This window comes from Carettochelys insculpta, chromosome 2 (genome assembly GCF_033958435.1).
Source record: "Carettochelys insculpta isolate YL-2023 chromosome 2, ASM3395843v1, whole genome shotgun sequence".
NCBI lineage: Eukaryota > Metazoa > Chordata > Testudines > Carettochelyidae > Carettochelys > Carettochelys insculpta.
Genome location: NC_134138.1, coordinates 3,304,736 through 3,324,909, shown reverse-complemented (window position 1 = coordinate 3,324,909; position 20,174 = coordinate 3,304,736). Strand labels below are relative to the sequence as shown.

The following is a 20,174-nucleotide window of genomic DNA, read 5'->3' as shown; positions in this document are numbered from 1 at the left end:
CCTCAGCAACCAAGGGGCTGACTTCATGTCCACCCTGCTCCGGTGCAGGTGGGGGAAACCAGGGATCTGGCTTGCCTGGGCCTTGGGGCATTAGTCCCGGCCCCACGGGCTGCTGGGAAGGTTCCTTGGGATATGGAGAAGGGGTGCCGCTGCATAAAGGCCTCCGGCATCTCAGGACTGTGAGGAGCACTTGTCCCACCTGCTGTTTGCACCCAGGGACCCCAAGGGCCCACCAGCTTCCCCCCCACCTAAGCTGTGGTGCAGAAGGGGGAGGGAACCCCTGGGCTTGCTGAGAGAGTTGGGGGGGCTCCCCTGGGTGGACAGTGGGGGGTGGAGGACATCCTGGCTTTCCGGGAACGGCTTGCAGAGCTCATGGGCCTGCCTAGGGAGCCCCTGGGCAGAGCCCAAGGGAAGAGGAGGGGCTGGTGTGACCGCGGGGGGAGCTGGGCTGGCCTGGCCCCCAATGTCGTCCAGCCACCAGACAAGGTGGATCAGCTCCTGCAGGACGTCAGGGAGGCAGGCCCCAGCGAAGGGGAGCGCTGCTGGCTCAATTGATGTTTAACCCCAGGGCGCAGGGCCCAAACTTCCCCAGCTCCCTGGCTGAGTGACCCTGCTCAGCTTGGTCTGGAAGGGGGGAGCGATGTGCTGTGGGGGGGTGGATGTGTGAGTGACAGGCCCAGCAGCTCCCACGGGCCGGGGATGACCCCTGCGGCTGTAGCCTAAGCTGCCAGGTAACATCCTGGGCCGACCACAGCCAGGGAGGAGCCTGGCTGGGTGTGAATTAGACACGGCAGTTAGTGGGGGGCAGTTAGCCTGGACTGGAGGAGAGGAACAAAGGGGGAACTGAGGCCCTGGTGTGGAGGGCTCCTCTCCCCAGGATCGGCTGGAATGACTGTCTCTGCCGGCTGCATGGACCCCGCTGTGCTGAGCTGGGCTTCTGGCGACACAAAATGCCCATTCCACCTGTTGAGTCACTCCTGCCTGCGGCCGGGGGGCAGAGCTTGGGGACCCCTGAACCCATCACACTCCTGCCTGCAGCGGGGGGGGCCAGAGCTTGGGGACCCCTGAAGCCCATCACACTCCTGCCTGTGGCTGGGGGGCAGAGCTTGGGGACCCCTGAAGCCCATCACACTCCTGCCTCTGGCTGGGGTGCAGAGCTTGGGGACCCCTGAACCACTCACCCTCCTGCCTGCGGCTGGGGGGCAGCGCTTGGGGACCCCTGAACCCCTCACCCTCCTGCCTGCGGCTGGGGGGCAGCGCTTGGGGACCCCTGAAGCCCATCACACTCCTGCCTGCAGCGGGGGGGCAGAGCTTGGGGACCCCTGAAGCCCATCACACTCCTGCCTGTGGCTGGGGTGCAGAGCTTGGGGACCCCTGAACCCATTACACTCCTGCCTGCAGCTGGGGGTCAGCGCTTGGGGACCCTGAACCCCATCACACTCCTGCCTGCGGCCGGGGGCAGAGCTTGGGGACCCCCTCACATCCCTAGGGCTGTCCCTGGGCTGGGGGCTGGTAATATGGAGCTGCACTAGCCGCTGCGCTGGTGGGCGGAAATGCTGAGAGAATTCTTACCCTCCCCCGGACGAGCCCCTTGCTCCAGGGACCATCCCCCGTGGCGCTGAGCCCCAGCATTGCCCTAGCGGGGCCGAGCTGGCTGGACCTGCAGACCTGGGAGCCTCAGACAGCCCGGCTCTGCGTTGCTGCCCCGGGCGGATCCGTGCCACAGGGTGGGAGTTGGGCAGGTATCGTTTAACTCCACTGCTCTGACTGTGCTGCCCGGCCAGCCGGTACGTCCCTCCCGGCAGCCAGGAAGGAGCTCGTCTCCCAACTGGGGCTGCAGCTCCAGAATCGGGGCCCCCCCAGGGCCAAGGTGGAGGTTTCCTTCCACTGTGACTCAGAGCAAAGCGCTGCCTCCCCCCTTCCCCATTGCGCTCCAGCTGCCCGGTACTTCTGCACGAGCTGGCCGGGGCTGCAGGCTCCGGCTGCATCTCTGGCTGTTGTGCATCTCTCTAAGTAGCAGGGCCCACAACTCCTTAACACCCAGCAGCTGTCCCCTGACTCCCACTATCGACAGCTTCCTCCTGTGGGCTCGGCTGGGAGATACCGGCAGCCCAGTGCCAGCCTCAGGCTGCCCAGCCATGCCAAGGCCTGCCTTGGGGGGGCAGAATCAGGTTCCGGGCAGGACAGCAGGGGTGGCTGGTGGGGGGAGCTGGCAGAGGGGACGGGCGAGGGTCTGGCAATAGGGCTGACGGGCTGTGTTGCAAAGGGCCTGTGTGGGCCAGAGCTGGGGCTGCAAGAGGCAGCGCTCATCTGCCTTAATTTCTCTCCAGGAGTAATGCAGCCGGGCCCTGGGCCTCGCCCTGACCTGCGCCCGGGTCCCTCCTCACCGGCTTGCAGGGAGCCCCCTGTGCGTGCTGCTCCTGGCCCAAGCAGAGGGATGAAGCCTCTGCAGGACTAGGGCAGAGGTGCTGGGGGTGTGCTCAGGCCAGGACTGGCAGGCCTAGCCCGGCCCCAGGGGGCTCTCTGCAGCCAGGGGAGGCTCGCCTTGCTGCGGGCGGGTGCAGCCGGAGGAGAGCTGCAGGGCCCCACGGCGGCGAGCTGAGGGCTTTGGTACTTGGCGTAAGATTTCTGTATAGTCTGTCTTCATGAAATCAAAGAACTCTTTAAGTTCACCGTTATTCTCATCTAGTGCAAAGACTTCACTGAAGACCTTGAGGACCAAACACTCTACGTCGTAAGAGAGCATTCTCAAGCCATGCTTTGCTGTATTGTGTACTATCTGAGTGCTGCAATGTGTTGGTACAAGGTTTGGTAAATCCAGCATTTGTTTTAGGTGCACAAAACCAGACTCATTTTCTTCAAAATCTCTCTCTCCATGTGCCACAATTTTATTCTGTACCAGACTGGCATTTTGAAGACAACTCCGTAAGTTCTTTACAATCACCTCTGATGTTTCATCTGCATCTTCAAGAAAGTCTAGGAGTGATGTGCAGATTCCCTTATCTTTATTGAAGTACTGGATGACAACTGAGAATAGTTTCATGCTCCCTATATTAAAAGCATCCACTGAGATTGAGAAAGGTGCTGATCCAATGTCTTGCACAGCCAGTTTTAAAGAATGTGGTGCTAATACAGCCTCGATCAAAGCTTCTACTTTTGTCATTCCACAGTGAATTTTGGAGGCTATTTTGGAATCAGGGAAAACGGAGGGGTACAGTTTATTTCCACAATCTTGAGAACGGTAGCTGTGGTAGTGTTTAACTCCAGGATATGTTAAAAGCAATTCAGCTGCGCATATGCGTTGTTCTTCAGCATTGTTACTCTTTACGGAGACTTTATTGCTAGCATTACACCACACCTGTCCTTGTACTTTGATTTTGTGACCCTTTGTTTCTGCATGATGCTTGACGGCTTTTACAGAATCAAACTTAACTGTGAATTGAACATCACAAATAGAACAATATCCTGAGTCTTCATTTGCCTTTATAAGCCAATTCTGATACTCTGGGAGTTGCAGCCACTCATTTTTAAAAGTGCACAGCCTTCGAATCTTTTTTTTTCCGGGTTCTGTCATTTCGCCCTTGCATTTGTCCGACTGCAGCACAGTTTAGCCACCAGATAAGATTGTTGACTGTGGACATCAGTTGCTTCTCTCTGCTTTTGTTGACGCACTAAAAAAGTTACCCAGAGAGTCGATTAAACATATTGTTGTGACGGACCATCCCCCCACGCTTTACGGAAAAAGGGTTATGAACACACCTATGAATAACTCAGAAATGTTTTGAACAAAAAATGACTTGTGACCTATCATTTTTAATGTTATAACCCCCTGGACCTGTAAAATCTATTTATGTACACGTATAATTTTTATAGTTAAAGTTATGAGTAACGTCTGTTAATTAGGGTGGGGAGATAGCTCAGGGGTTTGAGCATTGGCCTACTAAACCTAGGGGTGTGAGCTCAAGCCTTGAGGAGGCCAGTGAGGGATTGGGGCAAATTGATGCCAGGGCAGGGGACTGGATGAGATGATCTCCAGAGGTCCCTTCCAGCTCTAGGGGGTGTGTGTGAGAGGGGGCGGGGTGTGGGGTGATGGGGGGTGAGAGGGGACGGGGCAGGGCAGTGGGGTGTGGGGTGATGGGGGGTGAGAGGGGGCAGGGCAGTGGGGTGTGGGGTGATGGGAGGTGAGAGGGAGCAGGGCAGTGATGGGGTTTGGGGTGGGGTGATGGGGGCGGGGCAGGGCAGTGGGGTGTGGGGTGATGAGAGGGAGCAGGGCAGTGATGGGGTGGGGTGATGGGGGCGGGGCAGGGCAGTGGGGTGTGGGGTGATCAAAGGGGGTGCACCATCTGGGGTGTGATGGGGGAGCAGAGGGGGCCGGGTGATGGGGAGAGTCAGAGGCAGGTGGGTGATAGGTTGGCAAGGGCAGAGGGGGTGTGGGATTTGAAGGCGATATTGCAGTTGTGTGTGGCAGGGAGGCAGGAGGGTGTCAGAGAGGGTGGAGGTGGGTGGGGCTGAGGGTGTGTGGGGCCAGAGAGAGGGTCATTTATAGGTGGGATCGTTGAGCTAGGCTCCCAGACGGGTCTGGGCAGTGTGGGGTGAGGGGGTTTGGACTACCCTGCGACAGTCCTGTCCATCTGTCTGGGACTCAGCTCCTGTCTCCCCCAGGGAGCATGCAGCCAGGCTGGGGGTCAGATTCCATGGTGGTGGAGGTAATTGGAAATCCTGCGTGTTGTGATTTGTTGCCCTGAGCTGGGCACGTAGTTAGAGGGCCGATGACTCTGCGCCAGAGGGGTTTGATGCTGACAGGCTGTGGGAGCTTGACCGGGTTCTGATGTTCTTCTCTCCCCCCGGCCCCCCAGTGCTCCAGAAAGCAAAGGACAAGGCCCGGAGGAGTGGCAGCCTGAAGGAGGAAGCTGCCATTTGCAACCAGCTTGGGGAGATCTTGGCCAGACATGGTGAGTGGGTCCCAGGGCCTGGCTCTCAATGGCGAAGGGTGGCTAGCTGACTGCTGTCTGGCTCTCGTGGCCAGGGCTGACGCTGGGAGAGATGGGTCCGGGAGAGCCGTTCTGAGGAAGGTTTGGAGGCCCTGCTTTTGGGGCCACCGTTGGAAAGTTGGTCACTGGGCAATGCTCTCGGCTGTCTTTGTCGGTGCTGGTCTGGCTGTGTTTGTGACGGCTGGGCTGGGGAGGGCTCCTGGCCGTGGGAGCAGGCCTGGAATGGCTCTTGTTTGCAGGGATGGTACATCCATGGGCTGGGACCAGCCCCCAGGAGATTGTGTCTGCCACACAGCTGACCTTCCCCCAGCAGGGAGCCGATTCAGTGCGATGATCCTGGCCTGTGACCTGAGCCCTGCTCTTGAAGAAGAACGCCCCATGCCTGAAACTCCCTGCCATTGTGACGTCTAGCTCTCTCCTTAACCTGAATCTTGTTTGGCCTCCGTCCCCACAGCTCCCTGCAATGGTTAGAAACCTTCTCCTTTGTGCCAGCCAACTTTACTCAAGACTCTCTGTTCTCAGGCCAGCATTGTCCCTTGCATTCCCTGCTTTGGCCCCAGCCTGGGCCTGACCTCCTGGGTGTATCACCGGAGACTCGGGGGACACCCTCACAGCCTTCTCTTTGCGAGCTAGGCCAGCCAAGTTCTTCCAGTCACCTCTGCCTTCCTCAACAACCTGAGTGGCTCTTCTCTGCCTTTCTCTGGGGTGAAGTCCCCCTTTGTGCTCAGGAAATGGTACTTCGTGTTCCAGACCAGCTGTCACCAGTCATGGACGTGGTCCTCTCTCTGCTGGAGAGACTGTGCCTTTGCCTGCTGTGTGGCTGCATTGCATAGGTGGCTTTAGTCACCCTATAACCAGCCAAAGCATCCAGGTTTCTCTCACCTTCCTTCACTTCAGCTGATGAGCCTCCGGCTATCGGTAGCCCTTCACTCCAAGCACCTTGTCCTTTGTCGTACTGAGCAGCGCCTCGTTTCTGCTGCAGGCTTTGAGATCCCCCCGATCGTCCTGCCTACCATGCCGATCCTCCTCCGGAGCGAGCGCCCTTCCTGACTTGTGTCTGCAGCAAAGCCCATCAGTGCACTCCTGCTGTTCCTGCCTTGGGCATTAATAGATATCGTACAACTGGGCTCGTGTCGGATCTCTGAGGAGCTGTGCCAGGAGCATCCCTGCCCTCTGCCAGTTTACCTTTCGGCACAGCCTGTTGCCTTCACCCCCTGAAGCCTGTTCTCTCCCCCTGTACGCTCCTGGGCTGATCCCAGAGTGCTCCAGTTTGGCTAACGTTGCATGTAGCTAATTTTGTCTGATGCTCTGCTGCCATCCAAGTGTGCTAGAGCCACTGTATTTCCTGTAGCTAGAAAATCAGAGGCCATCAGCTACAACATGGGAGATGAGTATCACAGAGGGAGCCATGTTAGTCTGTAACTTCGAGAACAACAAGCAGTCCTGAGGCACCTTATAGATTAGCAGAGATTTTGGAGCATGAGCTTTTGGAGGCAATGAACCGCTTTGTCAGAGCATGTCTAGGAATGAGTACAGCAGAAAGGGATCGAGGGGTTACAGTGGACCACAAGCTAAATATGAGTCAACAGTGTGATGCTGTTGCAAAAAAAGCAAACATGATTCTAGGATGCATTAACAGGTGTGTTGTGAACAAGACACGAGAAGTCATTCTCCCGCTCTACTCTGCGCTGGTTAGGCCTCAGCTGGAGTATTGTGTCCAGTTCTGGGTACCGCAGTTCAGGAAGGATGTGGAGAAACTAGAGAGGGCCCAGAAAAGAGCGACAAGAATGATTAAAGGTCTAGAGAATGTGACCTATGAAGAAAGGCTGAAAGAATTGGGCTTGTTGAGTTTGGAAAATAGAAGACTGAGGCGGGACATGATAGCGGTTTTCAGGTATCTAAAAGGGAGTCATAAGGAGGAAGGAGAAAACTTGTTCTTCTTGGCCTCTGAGGATAGAACAAGAGGCAATGGACGTAAACTGCAGCAAGGGAGGTTTAGGTTGGACATTAGGAAGAAGTTCCTCACTGTCAGGGTGGTCAAACACTGGAATAAATTGCCAAGGGAGGTTGTGGAATCTCTGTCGCTGGAGATAGTTAAGAACAGGTTAGATAGATGTCTATCAGGGATGGTGTAGACAGTACTTGGTCCTGCCATTGGGGCAGGGGGCTGGACTCGATGGCCTCTCAAGGTCCCTTCCAGTCCTAGTGTTCTCTGATTCTATGTGATGCAGCAGGTCTTTGCCCACGAAAGCCTTTGCTGCAAAATACGTTAGTCTATAAGGTGCCACGGGACTTGTTGTTGTTAACATAGGAGTTGTGCTCTTGAGTCCCCGGTGCATGTCAGCTCTGAGCCCCAAGAGGGGTTACGCCCCGGGCTTGTTACTCTGGCTGCTCTTGTAGTTGATGGAGTGGGTGTGCCTCATCCCAGGGACCCCTGCTGTGCCTTGGGAAGCCAGCTGGCTCGCTCATCACCCCAGTGTCTCTCTGCTCCCGGCAGGGCGGTACCGAGAGGCGCTGGTGGAGCACCAGGAGGAGCTGCGCCTCCTGGAGAGCGTGGAGGATGTTATCGGCTGTGCCGTGGCCCACCGGAAGATTGGGGAGCGCCCGGCTGAGCTGGAGAACTATGAAGCTGCTTTGAAGGTAATGGGGGAGAGGGGGATAATCAGCTGCAGGGATTGGGGCTCCCCAGGAGCTGGGCTGAGAGCTACTTCCCAGTATTCAGCCCCGCCAAAGGCCACGGGGTGAGAGGGGCAGCAAGCCAGAGGAGGGGCGACAGAATGGCTGGAGGGGTTTAAAAGGGAACACTAGGGCACATAGTGGTAACCCCTGAGCTGTCAGCCTTGCAGGGCCCAATTTAAAGCCAGCCCAGATCCATGGGGCTTGGGGGGTCTCATGCGCCCTCTTGTTCTCCTGCTCCATCAGCACCAGCGCCAGCATCTGGAGCTGGCCTGCGCTGTGTCCGACCACACTGAGCAGCAGAGGGCTTGGGCCACCATTGGCCGCACCTACATGTTCGTGGCGGAGAGCAGCCAGGCCGGGGAGGCGCTCTGGGAGGTGGAGCAGGCCTTCATGAAGAGCCTGGCCATCTTGGAGGAGCAGCTGGAAGGTGAGAGCCGGGCTGGGAGCTGTGGGACACGGAGCTAGGGAGGGGAGCCATCAGCTTGGGATGTGGTGCGCCCTGGGGAGGGTCACCAGTCGGCCTCTGCCTTGGCTGTCTGACCAGACGGTCTAAGTCCCCACCTTTTACCCCTTGTCCTTGTCCCAGAGCCTGCATCTGGGATGTCCCTGGTCCCTGAGCTCCATCCCCTCCCCGAGCCAGAACTCCCTGGCCTGGCCAGGAAGGGGCAGGCCCTCAGGCTTTCATCCGGGCTTCCCATCTACTCGTGCTGGCTTGTAAGGCCCAGTTAGGCTCGCCGCCGGGATTGTGGGATATGCAGGGGCACTCAGGGACCTCCAGCCTTTTCTTACCTCTCGGTTCCACACCAGGGCAGCCAGGACCGGGCCCGAGACTGTTCCGTAGGGACCTCCCAGCACTCCCACCCCATCCCTTGGGAGACAATTTGCTCAGCTCATTCGGCCAGCTGGAGGGTGAGGGGTCCAGGACCTGTCCAGCCCCTCTCTGGCCCTGGAGCTCCTGCCTTGTGGAGCCGGCTGGGTGTCGGGCTGGCTCTGGCTGTCCCAGGGAAGGTGCCGCAGCGGGAGCTGAGTGAGATGAGGGCCCGGCTTTACCTCAACCTGGGCTTGGTGTACGACAGCATGAAGGACCAGGCCAGGTGCAGCCAGTACATCAAGAAGAGCATCTTCATCTCCGAGTAAGGCCCTGGCCCCTCCCTGGGGGGGCGGGTGGTGGTGCTGATAGGCCGAAGGCCCCTCTGAAGAGCTCCTGTGTTTCCCTGGGGTTCACCCTCTGCTGGTGGCTGCAGCCGTTTGGCTCAGGAAACCGGCTGGTGCTGTGGCTGGGGGGTGTCAGGTGGGGGCACAGGGCCCAGGGGTTTCCTGAGGACGTGAATGGGCGGGCGACCCTGGGGGTGACCCATCTCCCTTTAGGCAGACTCACCTCTACGAAGACCTGTACCGGGCCTACTTCAATCTGGGCCACATCCACCTGCGGGAGGGGCAGCACTCCAAGGCCATGCGCTGCCTGGAGCGGGCGCGCGACTGCGCCCACACCATGAAGGAGAAGTGCATGGAGAGTGAGTGCTGTGCCGGCATCGCCCAGGTGAGGGCAGCGGGGAGCCCGTACTTGGCCCCCAAGCTCTTCCCCCTGGGGCCTGACCACCCAGCATGGCCAGTAAGGGGACAGCCCCCTCCCCCCCGCCAGGCCAGCACCCTTTGGTAGTTGGACCTCTCTGCCCCTCCCCTTGCTGACCCTGCTGCCCTGGGGCCTTGCAGGTGCTCCTCAGCCTGGGGGACTTTGTGGCCGCCAGGCGCTCGCTGAAGAAGGCCTACGTGCTGGGCTCCCAGCAGCCCCAGCAGCGCGAGAGCATCCGCAGGAACCTGCGTTACGGTGAGGGGGCTCGGGTTGGGGCTCCCTGCGACACGGCGCGGGGGGGGGCTGAGGGGACCCAGTGGCCTGTGCAGCTGGCCGGGAGGAGGTTGGGTGTCACTCCCCAGGGCTCAGCCCAGGCTGACTGGGGCTGGGAGCTCTCCACCTCTGCCTCTCAGTGCAGCCCCTCCCCTTCACAGCCCTGTGTGGCTTGTGGCTCCTGGGGCGGTGCCCGCCCCCCGCACCCCCGTGTCACAGGCACGCCCAGGGAAAGGTGCCGCGGCTTCTCGGGTGCAGGGCCGCGCTTGCACAGGCCACTCCTGACAGGGCTTCTGGCACGTCCCCGACGTAGCCCCAGTGGCACCACAGGGCGGTGCTTTGACACTGACCCCGCACCAGCCCAGGGGGGCAGCGAAGGGGGCTCGGCAGGTGCTCACTGTCCCAGAGGCCTGCAGGCTGGGTTGGGTGAAGGGGACCTTGGTCCCCACATACCCCTTCACCTGTGGCTCCCCTACCTGCCCTGAGCCTCTAGGGGGAAGAACCCAGCCCACCCCCGGTGCGTGCCACTCACACTGCTGGCCTCTCCCCCAGCCATGAAGGTCAGCCATCTGCAGGAGGCTCTGGAGGAGGCAGTGCCTGGCGACTTGCAGACAGCCCTGGGCCTGTGTGAGCAGCTGGGGGACCTGTTCTCCAAGCATGGGGACTATCGCCGGGCGGTGGAGTTCTACCAGAGGCAGGTGGGTGAGGGCTGCCCCTGCTCTCGGCCTGTGGGCTGGGGGAGGACCAGGCTGCCTGGAGGCTGGGCTCCGTGCATGGTAAGGGGCTGGTTCCGCTTCCTCCTAGCCGCCGAAGTGCTGCCAAGCTCTGGCCCGAGGGCAGGGGCACCCGCTCAGATTCCTGCAGGGAGCAGGGATGGGGCTGGGCGAGCCCTGCGGGGGCGGGCGGCCACCCCGGGCACAGCATGCTGTGGACGGTGTCTCTGGCAGCTGCGCTACGCCGAGTCCCTCCAGAAGCCTGAGCAGGAGCTGGCTGTGATCCACGTCTCTCTGGCTACCACCTTTGCGGACCTGAGGGAGCCCGGCCGGGCGGTCCAGCACTACCAGACGGAGCTGGCGCTGCGGCGAGGAAACCCACTGGAGGTGAGGGGGCGGCCTGGGCTCTGCCTTCTGCCCGCCGGTCTCACCCTGCAGGGCCTGGGGACCCCGTGCTGGGCTTGGCCGTGCTCTGGGGAGTTGCGGGAGGGGAGCTCAGCTAGCAAGCAGGGCCTGGCTGGGTCCCACAGCTAGGGAGCAGGGAAGGAGGGTGGGGCAGGCGTAAGAGTCAGGATGGCAAAGGACTTGCTGTTTGTCACTTACCCCGTGCCCCTGGGTGGGCTCCCTGCCAGTGGAGCTGGACTGGTGGGGGGGAAGCTAATCCCATTGTCTGTGTGCCCCAGGAGGGGAAGACCTGGCTGAACATCGCCCTGGCCAGGGAGGAGGCTGGCGAAGGCTACGAGGCCCTGGAGCCCTGCTTTCAGAGCGCGCTCCGGTGCGCGGAGCAGGCTGGGGAGCCCAGGCTGCAGGTGAGGGGACGGGCCCAAAGCTGCTGCCCAATGGGGATGCCAGTGCTCGCCTGCAGCACCCCCTTCAGGCTGGGCAGCTGGCAGTGCCCCTCCCGGGGTCCCCCGAGCCTGCGATAACTGAGACTGGCACCCAGGAGTCCTCCCAGCCCCCCGCCCTACGCACAACACCTCCCTGCTAGGGCCTGTGGCCGAAAGTGCTGGTTTCTGGCCCCCTCCCGCTTCCAGGCTCTGCTCCTTGTTGGCACATGCCCGGGAGGGACCGTGCTGCTCACCTGCCGGGGAGCCCAGCTCCTCACTCCGCCCAGGATTCCAGGCTGCACCCGGCTCCTCCTGCGCCAGCACAGCAGAAAGGCAGGGGAAGGGCGTGGGGTGCCGGGGCTCGGAGCTGAAAGGCGCCCAGGGCAGCTGCGGTGCTGGGGCTGGACTCGAGAGTGCCTAGCCAGCGTCCTCCCCTCACTCGTAGCCTGTCTGCTGGGCCAGGCTGGGGGGCCTGGCAGCTGCTCCAGTGGTCAGTGCTGGGAGCTGCTGCTTCTGGGCTAGGCAGGGGCTGGGGGACCTGGGAGCTGCTCCAATGGTCAGTGCCCTGGCCTTGCTCCCTGCAGGGCCCCTTCAGGCCTGGGGCGGGGCCTGGGGACTGCCTTAAAGGCCAGCGCCCCCAGCTGACAAGGCCTGGGCTAGCAGCCCTGGGAGCGCCCAACCCCATCTGCGGCTGGGCAGGGTGATCAGCCCATCCTTTCACCCCCCCAGCGGCAAATCCTACAGCACCTTCACCCCCTGCAGCAGAAGTGGGGGCGCCCTGAGGCCCCCGACACGCTGGCCAGGCTTCAGGGCCTGTGCCGCTCGCAGGGCTGGAGCAACGCCGGGGACAGCTGGGGGGAGGAGGAGGAGGAGGAGGACAGCAGCGAGCCCCTGGAGGAGAGCGACCTGGAGCTGTCTGAGAGCGGTGAGTGGGCCGGCTGTGGGGGACGGGGAGGGAGCCGGAGCCGAGTCCCGGCCGGGTGAGGCTGTAGCCCTGCGCGTCTGCCTGGCGCGGGCCCCCCTTTGGCAGGGTGGGGGCTGTATTGGAGCCGGGTGCCTCACTCAGGCCTGTGCGTTCCAGACGGGGAGGAAGATGACCTGGACGGCTACAGCAAGAGCGTGCCTGGCCGCCGCAGGATCGCCAAGGTGAGGCTGGGCCTGGGCGCAGCGTCCTCGCCCCGTGGGGCCGTCGCTCCAGCTCCTGCGCCGGCGAGTCCGGATCCCAGGGCGCTGCGCGGGGCGGGGGGCCGAGGGGGTGGCTCTGATCTGGGGCCCCCGGGCAGTGCTGACCCCGCCTCCGCCTTCCCTGTGCCCTGCAGTGGAACCGGCGCAACGACCGGGGTGAGACCCCGCTGCACCGCGCCTGCATCGACGGGAACCTGCGCCGGGTCCATTTCTTCCTGGAGCAGGTGGGAGCCGCTCCTCGTTCCCGGGCAGGGCGCCCTGGGGTACCTTCCGTCGGCCCGTGGGGGCAGCTGGGCGGCTGGCTGGGGTCGCGGCGTCCCTCTGCTCTGGCCCTCACAGCCCCCAGCAGGGGACGCGTTCAGCAAGTGTGTCCTGCCTGCAGGGCGCGTGGGAGTGAGCCAGGTAGGCGCTGGGCACTGGGGCAGCTTCCCGGCCTGGCCCGCAGGGAGGGCAGCTGGAGGGGGAGATCCTGCGGGAGTTGGCATGAAGCCCAGCAGGGCACCTGGCCCCCACGTAACCCTCATGCCTGTTCATGTCTCTTTCCTCCTGGGGGCAGGGCCACCCCCTGAACCCGCGGGATTACTGCGGCTGGACCCCGCTGCACGAGGCCTGTAACCACGGGCACCTGGGTGAGTGGTGAGGAGGGTGGGAGGGTGTCGGTGTGGGGGGCGGATGACGGCAGGGGCTGGAACGGGTGATGGGGGCCGGCTGGAGGGGGCCCTGGTGCTGCCACCCAGCAGTAACTGCCGGCTCCTGTGCCCAGAGATCGTGCGGCTGCTGCTGGAGCGTGGTGCCTCCATCGATGACCCCGGGGGCCCAGGCTGCGAGGGGATCACCCCCCTGCACGACGCTCTCAACTGCGGCCACTTCGACATGGCCGAGCTGCTGCTCCAGAGGGGCGCGTCGGCGGTGCTGAGGAACGCCAAGGTGGGGGAGCAGCGGCCTGTGGGCGGGCGCTGGGCTCGGCACCCCTGCACAGCTGTGGGGTTTCTGGGGGTGGCCCTGAGGCTCAGCCCCTCCATCTTATCCGCCGCAGGGCCTGAGCCCTCTGGGCACCCTCCGGGAGTGGGTGAGGATGTACGGCCGGGACCTGGTCCAGGAGACGCGCCAGCGCTGCCGAGCCATGGAGCAGCTGCTCAAGGAGGCGGTGGTGGGGCGAGGTGAGGCCGGGTGGGAGTGGTGCTGTGGGGGGGCATCTCTTGGGGGCTGGGCCCAACTCACGGGGTTCTCTGTCTCCCGCCCAGCAGCAGAGGTGGCTCAGCCCCCACAGGATGTGCCGCAGAGCCAGCTGTTTGATGCGGAGCTCTCTGAGCCGCTGACACCCCCCCACTCAGCTGTGGCCCCCCAGCCCCAGAGTGGGGGCCCCTCCACGAAGGCGACTGCGCCCTGCAGGATCCTGACCCAGCGTGGCGGGCAGGGGCCAGAGTGCTGGGCCAAGCTGGACGAGTGCATGACCCCGCTCCGGCCCGTCAAGAAGAGGCAGCGGCTCCTGAGCCTGAGGGCGCCGGGGGAGGAGAGCCGGGTGCCGGGGTTCCTCGGGCGGGCAGAGCCTGGGCTGCCCCCCGCTGGCACCGGGCAGGCCAAGTACGAAGCATCCATCCGTGGCGTGGGCACTGCCCAGTCCTGCCAGGTCCCTGAGCAGGTGCCGGCCGAGGCCTCTGCCAGGCCGGCCCTGATCCCAGCCAAGGAGTACGTGGGGGATGACTGGCTGGAGGACGACCTGGGGGCGAGCCGGGAGCCCCGCAAGAGGAGCCACCGGCGCCCGGGGGAGTCGGGCTCGGACTCAGGGGGCACCAGTGGGTCTGAGAGCGACGGCGCAGCCCCCTTCCCAGCTGCTCTGCCCCAGAAGAGGAGGGCCCGGCAAAGCCGCCTCACCCAGATAGTGGACAGGACGTCGCTGGGTCGGTCCCGCGGGGGCCAGGCCCTGGTGGCTCCGGAGCCAGCCGCTGGTCTGAGGCCCGTAGACGGCAGTGGAGAGGCCCCACAGGTGAGGTGCTGGGGGTGCACAACAGCAAGGGAGTCCCCTGGGCTGTCTCTTGGGTCTTGACTCCCCTCCCCTGTTCCCAGGCCCCACTGCTGGCTGCAGCCCCGACTCGGCCACCCCCCATCCGAGTGCGGGTCCGGGTCCAAGACAACGTCTTCCTCATCCCCGTGCCTCACAGGTGAGAGCCGCCTCGCATCCTTCCTCCCAGCGTGGCCCAGAGCCCGGGAGTCCTGCCCCCCCAGCCGGGTCTGGGGCAACATTAGCAGCACCCTCGGAGGGGTCCAGCTCCCAGGCAGCGCCAGGGGGTCAGGGACTTGGGGTAACAGGGCCATTCCCCTCTGCCACTGGGGGGGGCTGCCCTGTTCCTGCCCCACCCTGGGAGGGCGGGCTGGGGGCCTGGTTCTGGTGGGGCGCTCTGGCTCAGCCCTTCCCTTCCCTTCCCTTGCAGTGGCCTCGAGAGATGCCCGGTGGCGTGGCTGGCAGAGCAGGCGGCCCAGCGCCACTACCAGGCCTGTGGCCTGCTGCCCCAGCTCACCCTCAAGAAGGAAGGGGCACTGCTGGCTCCCCAGGATCTCATCGTGGACGTCCTGCAAAGCAACGAGGAGGTGAGGGGCACCCGAGCCAGGATTGGCGCTTCCAGGGCTGAGCCCACCAGGTCCCCCTGTAGGCCGCTGAAGGGTCGTGGTGGGGCCCATCACTGTGGACTCTGCACCAACCGGCAGGGCCCAGATGACTGGGAGCTCGGAGGTCTGGCTTCACCCCTCACTGGCGATGCCCTTCCCCTTGTGTTTGAGCCTGCCAGTGCTGCCCAGCCAGCCGGCCTTCCTTCCTACCCATAGGGCTCTCGTCTGCCTTGCAGGTGTCGGCAGAGGTGCAGTCCTGGGACCTGCCCCCGCTCGCCGACCGGTATCGCAAGGCCTGTTGCAGCCTGGCCGTGGGTAAGGGGATGCCACGGACCCTGCTGCCTGCCTGCGTGTGGGAACCGTTGGATGTACAGGGTCTCGCTGGGTTTTGTAGCGCCTCAGGGCGGTCAGCCGGCTGGGGAGAGTGCCACCCGGCCCGTGGGGGGGACAGGCAGGAGGGGCTCCAGTGGGAAGGCTGGTCCAGGGGGCTTGGGCACAGCTGTGCCACCGTCTGCGTGTGTGACCTCGGGCAAGTCCCTCAGTCTCCGGGTCACTGGCCCAGCTACGGAAGGGGACAGAGGTGGAATGTGGCTTCGGGTGGACAGATTGGCACCCCCAGGGCCGTGCTACATGCCAGGGGAAGACCTGTCCAGCATCCGCTGAACGGTGCGCAATGTCAGGAGCCCTCGGTCGCGGCTGCCCCCCACGTGGTGCTAGGCGGGGGGAGGGTGCCCCCGGTCGCGGCTGCCCCCCACGTGGTGCTGGGCGGGGGGAGGGTGCCCTCGGTCACGGCTGCTCCCCACGTGGTGCTGGGCAGGGGGAGGGTGTCCTCGGTCGCGGCTGCCCCCCACCCTCTCCCTGGCTGCTTGGCTCTAGCCCCGGCCAGGCAGCAGCTGGCTGGGAGCTCGTCAGTCTGGGTGCCCCACAGCGACTGGTCTTCCCTCATGGACTCCTGTTGCAGGCGAGCACCGGCTTCTGCTGAAGATGATGGAGCTGCAGGAGTCGGGCCCCTCGTTCAGCACCTGTGGCCTCTCCTTGCACCAACCCCACCTCACCCCACTCCTGCGTGCCCTCAAGCTGCACAGCTCCATCCGCCAGCTGCGGCTGGCTGGGACGGGGCTGGACGATGGCCTGGCTGCCGAGCTGCTGGCTACGCTGGGTACCATGCCCAGCCTGGCCCTCCTCGACCTGTCGGCCAACCAGCTCGGTGCTGAGGGGCTCCGCGCGCTGGCAGCAGGGCTGCCCTCCCAAGCGGTCTTCCAGGTTGGCTTGTGGGTGTGTCCAGCACCTCCCTTCCCCTCAACAGCAGGTGGGAGGGGCCCCGGCCTCCCGCCTGAACCCCGGAGACACAAGCAGGTTCGGGGACCCCCCAAGCTGCCCATCCTGGCGCTCTGGGCTACGGCTCTGGCACTGCTGGTGTAAAGGGCCCTGATGAGCTCCTGCCAGGGCTGCCCTGATGGACACCAGGGGCTCCCCGGATCAGGGAGGGGTAAGCTGTGGCCGTGCTGGTGCCAAGGTGCCTGCTCCAAGGTCCTTCTGGGGAGGGGCTGGTTGTGAGGGTCCCTGTAGCATGGGGGGGGCTCTGCTGCTCCGTCCCTTCTCTGGGGCTGAGGCTGCCGCTGTGGTCCTCCCAGCGGGGGTGCAGCCCCGGCTGTCTGGTGGCACAGGGCAGAGCCCAGCAGGTTGGGGTGACTCCTCCGCCCCTGTTGTTCCAGAGCCTGGAAGAGCTGGACCTCAGCCTGAACCCCCTAGGGGACAAGAGCTGCGAGGCCCTGGCCTGCCTGGTTCGAGCCTGCCCGGTCCTGACCACGCTCCGGCTGCAGGCCTGTGGCTTCTCTGAGGCTTTTGGGCAGCACCAGCGCCTCCTGCTGGCCAACAGCCTGAAAGGTAAGTGCCCCTGCACTCCCCCAGCCCCGAGTGGGGGCACAGCAGGCGTGGCCTCATGGTACAGGTGGTGCCCTCCCTTGTGGCTCCCCTCCCCCAGCGCCACGGTCTACAGGCTAGGCCCCCCTGTGACACAGAGGCACTGCCAGGAGGGCCCCATTCACCGGGACGGGGCCTACAGCTTGGGGGTGAGGATGGTTCCACTCATGGAAAGAATGCGGACCGCTGTCCTGTCCGCTCTCTGCCAGCTTCTGCCCCACAGCTCGCAGCTACCCAGGCCTGGGCTTGCCTCAGTCTTGCCCCACAGCTACCACGCCCTGGGTTCCCTGCCAGGTCTGCCCCACAGCAGCCTGCTCTGCCGTTCTTTCCCAGTGCAGGCCTGTTGGGTGCCTGAGTTTCCAGTTAGGCAGCTATGGACAGGCCCTCCGCCAAGCTCCCAGCCTCCTTTATCTGCCCGGGCCAGACGGCAGCTGGCTCACTCTTAACACGCTGTCTCTCCCGCATGCCCCTGGCCCAGGAGCTGTGCACCTGAAGACCCTCGCTTTGTCCCACAATGCCCTGGGCTCCAGCGGCCTGCAGCTGCTGCTCAGGAGTCTGCCCTACGCCACCCTCAGCCAGCTGGAGATTGGCTCGGTGGCGGCCCGCCTAGGCGAGCCTCTCGTGGATCCGGTGGTCAGGTGCCTGACACAGGTACGGGTGCAAGGGGGTCCTGCAGTAACCCTTCTCTGGCTGCAGGAGTTGCAGGAGCTCTGCACGTGGCAGGGGAGCCCCTTTTGTCCTGGGGCTGTGGGCCTCTCACGCAGCTGGCTTGGCCCTGACTGGCTCAGCTGTGGTGTGTGGCTTTGGGCTCAGCCCCCCCGTTCCATTCCAGCAGGGATGTGCGCTCACCCACCTGGCTCTCTCTGGGAACCACCTGAATGATGAGGCTGTCGCAGAGCTGGCCAGGTAAAGGGGCAGCGCTGGGGTCCCTGGGCCAGGGGCTTTGCTGTGGGGCAGAAGGTAATGGGGTGGGTGTGTGACACCAGCCTTCACCCAGCTGTGTCCTATGCGGAGTGATCTCCTGCTGGGTAGGAGCCGTGGGGTGGCTGGGCCCAGCAGCCAGCCCATGGGGACATAGTAGGAAGAGAGCCTGAGTGAGAGGTAAGGTGGCCATGTTCGCCTTTAGCCCACTGGCCACCTTCTGTCCCTGCATTGTGCTTTTCTGGGCCACCAGGTGAACCCCCTCCCGTAAAAAGAGACGGAGCGGGAAGGGAGTCTGAGCCACAAGCCCTTGGGTGGGAGGCCTGGTGAGCGGCAGGACCTGCCTACAGAACCGGGCGTACGTGGATTGGTGGTCGGGTGGAGCTGCTGGTTCTACTACTGCACTTCACAGGCAGTACACCTGTCCAGCTGCCTCCCTTCCCCATCGCACCTTGTGCTCCCTGGGGGTCTCGCTCCAAGGCTGCAGTGCCAGCACACCGCACATCTAACACCTAGCCCCCAGGGAGTGGGTGGGCCATGGGGCAGCAGTGCATTGTGGGTGAGCCGAGAGGCATGGGGCTGTTTGACTCTCTTGGTCCCAGGTGCCTCCTGGTTTGTCCCACTTTGATCTCCCTGGATTTGTCTGCGAACCCAGAGGTTACCAGCGGGGGCTTGCAGATGCTGCTGTCAGCGCTGGGGGAGAGGCGCCAGGGGCTGCAATACCTCAGCCTGGCAGGTGAGGGGGTGAAGGGCTCCAAGATCCCTGGGTTGCGGAGGGGTCCTGCTTCCCTGCACCTGGCAGGGCCGGGGGAGCATCACACTGCCCTCGCTGGAGGGACTGAGAGGTGATCCTGAGGGGGCAGGGGCAGGCTGTGAGCCCTGGAGTTTTGCTCCTGATCCAGCAGAGCCCCCGGCCTGGCTGGCGCTGCCGAGTTGCTTCTCTCTCCGTAGTGGTGTGCAGAGCAGAGCAGAGCAGAGCAGAGCAGAGCAGAGGAGGCAGGACTGGAGTAGCGAGGGGCAGCAGCTGATAGAAAGGGCACAAGGGGGTTCACCCAGCCTGTCCCCTCTTGGGCCGGGTCCAGGATTCTCAGTGCGCCACAGTGGCTACAACGGCCTGTTTCCTTCCCGCAGGCTGCAGGCTGCGAGGCCCATTGGACAGCACCACGTGGGCCCGGGTCTCTGCCAACGTGCGTGAGCTGCGGCTCTGCAGCCGGCAGCTGAGCGGCAGCAACCAGCGGGGCGTGGGTGAGTCCTGGCTTGGCCCCCCGGGCACCTCTCTGAGCGCAGTCACGCAGCACCACAAGCTCTTCTGTAAGAGCATCTGAAGTGCCCGACCGCTCGCAGCTGGAGCACACAAGAGGCCCATCCTGCTTGGGGCTGTGGCTGCTCGCAGAGGGAACTTGGGCAGACGTGAGGAACCAGGCACGGTGCCCGGCCTGTGCCAGCGACTTTTCTGCACTCAGAACTCAGGCCTGGCCCATGGGGAGGGGCAGGACCTGGCTGCTGCTGCTGCACAACCTGTTCTTTCTGGGGGCCCAGAGCCCTGCAGCTTCCCCCCACCTGGCACCAGTGCAAGCTGAGAAGGGAGCTGCTGGTCCCGTCGTAACCAAAGGAGGCAGGGCCCCGGCTGCTGTTGTGGAACTGGGCCTGTCTGCCTCGGGCTCCGAGCACCAGAACGCTGCAGGACTCTGCCCCATGGGGGTCCCTGGGCTTTGGAACCAAGGCCTCGGCTGTGTCCCCAGGAGGCAATGAGCTACCGGGCCTGTGCTGCTAACAGAGAGGGGTGGCAAGTCCCAGAGTGTCCCCGGAGAGCTGGCTTCCAGCCTGTGGTGTCTCACCAGCTGCAGTCACACCTGCGCAGCAGAACCCTGGGGCTGCTGGCAGGGCTGGGGGGTTGGCTCCTGGGGCAGCACTGGCCTTGGAGCAGGCTCTGAAGCCAGCGTGGGGAAATAAGCTGCCAGAGACTGAAGGCGGCCACCTGCAGAAGAGCCCTTCCCTACTGCGCGTCTCCCCACACAGGTGGAGGGTGATATTTTATTTGTCCCCCATTCCCGAGCTGTACAGGTTCTAGCTCTGCCCTGCCAGTGGCCACTGGACTAGTTCAGACAGACTTATTAGCTGGCTGGTGTTTTCTTGGCCGCACAGGGTGGGCTTCTGCCTGGTGCAGGGGCCTGGGAAACCAATCAATAAAGTGCTGTATGTCTCCTCTGCTCCAGGCCTGTGTTGTGCCACCCTGCAGACAGTGACGCAGAGACCTGGCCCTCTGCTGCTTGGGCCAGAGCTCTGTACCCTGCCAGCCTTCTCCCCCTCTGGACAGCTGTTTGACACCCCCCACCCTCATTTCCCAGGCTCCCCTCCAGCCTGGGGCATGACCTGTTGTCAGCAAGGGTGGAGCGCCCTGCCTTAGCCAGCTGCTGTGGCACCCAGAAAATCTGAGCTGATGGGCTGGTCCAGGCCCTGAGTACAGGTGCAGTGGCTGTGC

The 20,174-nt window shown here is 63.5% G+C and overlaps 1 protein-coding gene across 1 annotated transcript; it reads left to right on the top strand.

Annotated features, from left to right (window-relative positions):
- The first annotated feature begins 4,560 nt into the window (after window positions 1–4,560).
- Window positions 4,561–19,423, top strand: LOC142009025 (tonsoku-like protein). The gene is made up of 25 exons (XM_074986469.1): window positions 4,561–4,952; window positions 7,489–7,631; window positions 7,914–8,097; window positions 8,674–8,803; window positions 9,039–9,210; window positions 9,384–9,498; window positions 10,069–10,214; window positions 10,464–10,616; window positions 10,913–11,038; window positions 11,786–11,981; window positions 12,138–12,202; window positions 12,376–12,465; window positions 12,798–12,870; window positions 13,005–13,168; window positions 13,278–13,401; window positions 13,486–14,228; window positions 14,309–14,403; window positions 14,674–14,830; window positions 15,085–15,163; window positions 15,810–16,111; window positions 16,564–16,735; window positions 17,250–17,422; window positions 17,604–17,677; window positions 18,295–18,428; window positions 18,824–19,423. The coding sequence occupies exons 1-25, from the start codon at window positions 4,829–4,831 to the stop codon at window positions 19,015–19,017; spliced, it is 4,128 nt and encodes a 1,375-aa protein (XP_074842570.1). The 5' UTR covers window positions 4,561–4,828; the 3' UTR covers window positions 19,018–19,423.
- Window positions 19,424–20,174: the final 751 nt, after the last annotated feature.

Bases quoted from the DNA above. Each gene is read 5' to 3' on its own strand.
- LOC142009025 (XM_074986469.1), top strand. From the start codon at position 4,829: ATGTTCTTCTCTCCCCCCGGCCCCCCAGTGCTCCAGAAAGCAAAGGAC. The intron at 11,982-12,137 runs GTGAGTGGGCCG...TGTGCGTTCCAG, and splicing joins CCTGGAGCTGTCTGAGAGCG to ACGGGGAGGAAGATGACCTG. The intron at 14,404-14,673 runs GTGAGAGCCGCC...CTTCCCTTGCAG, and splicing joins CTCATCCCCGTGCCTCACAG to TGGCCTCGAGAGATGCCCGG.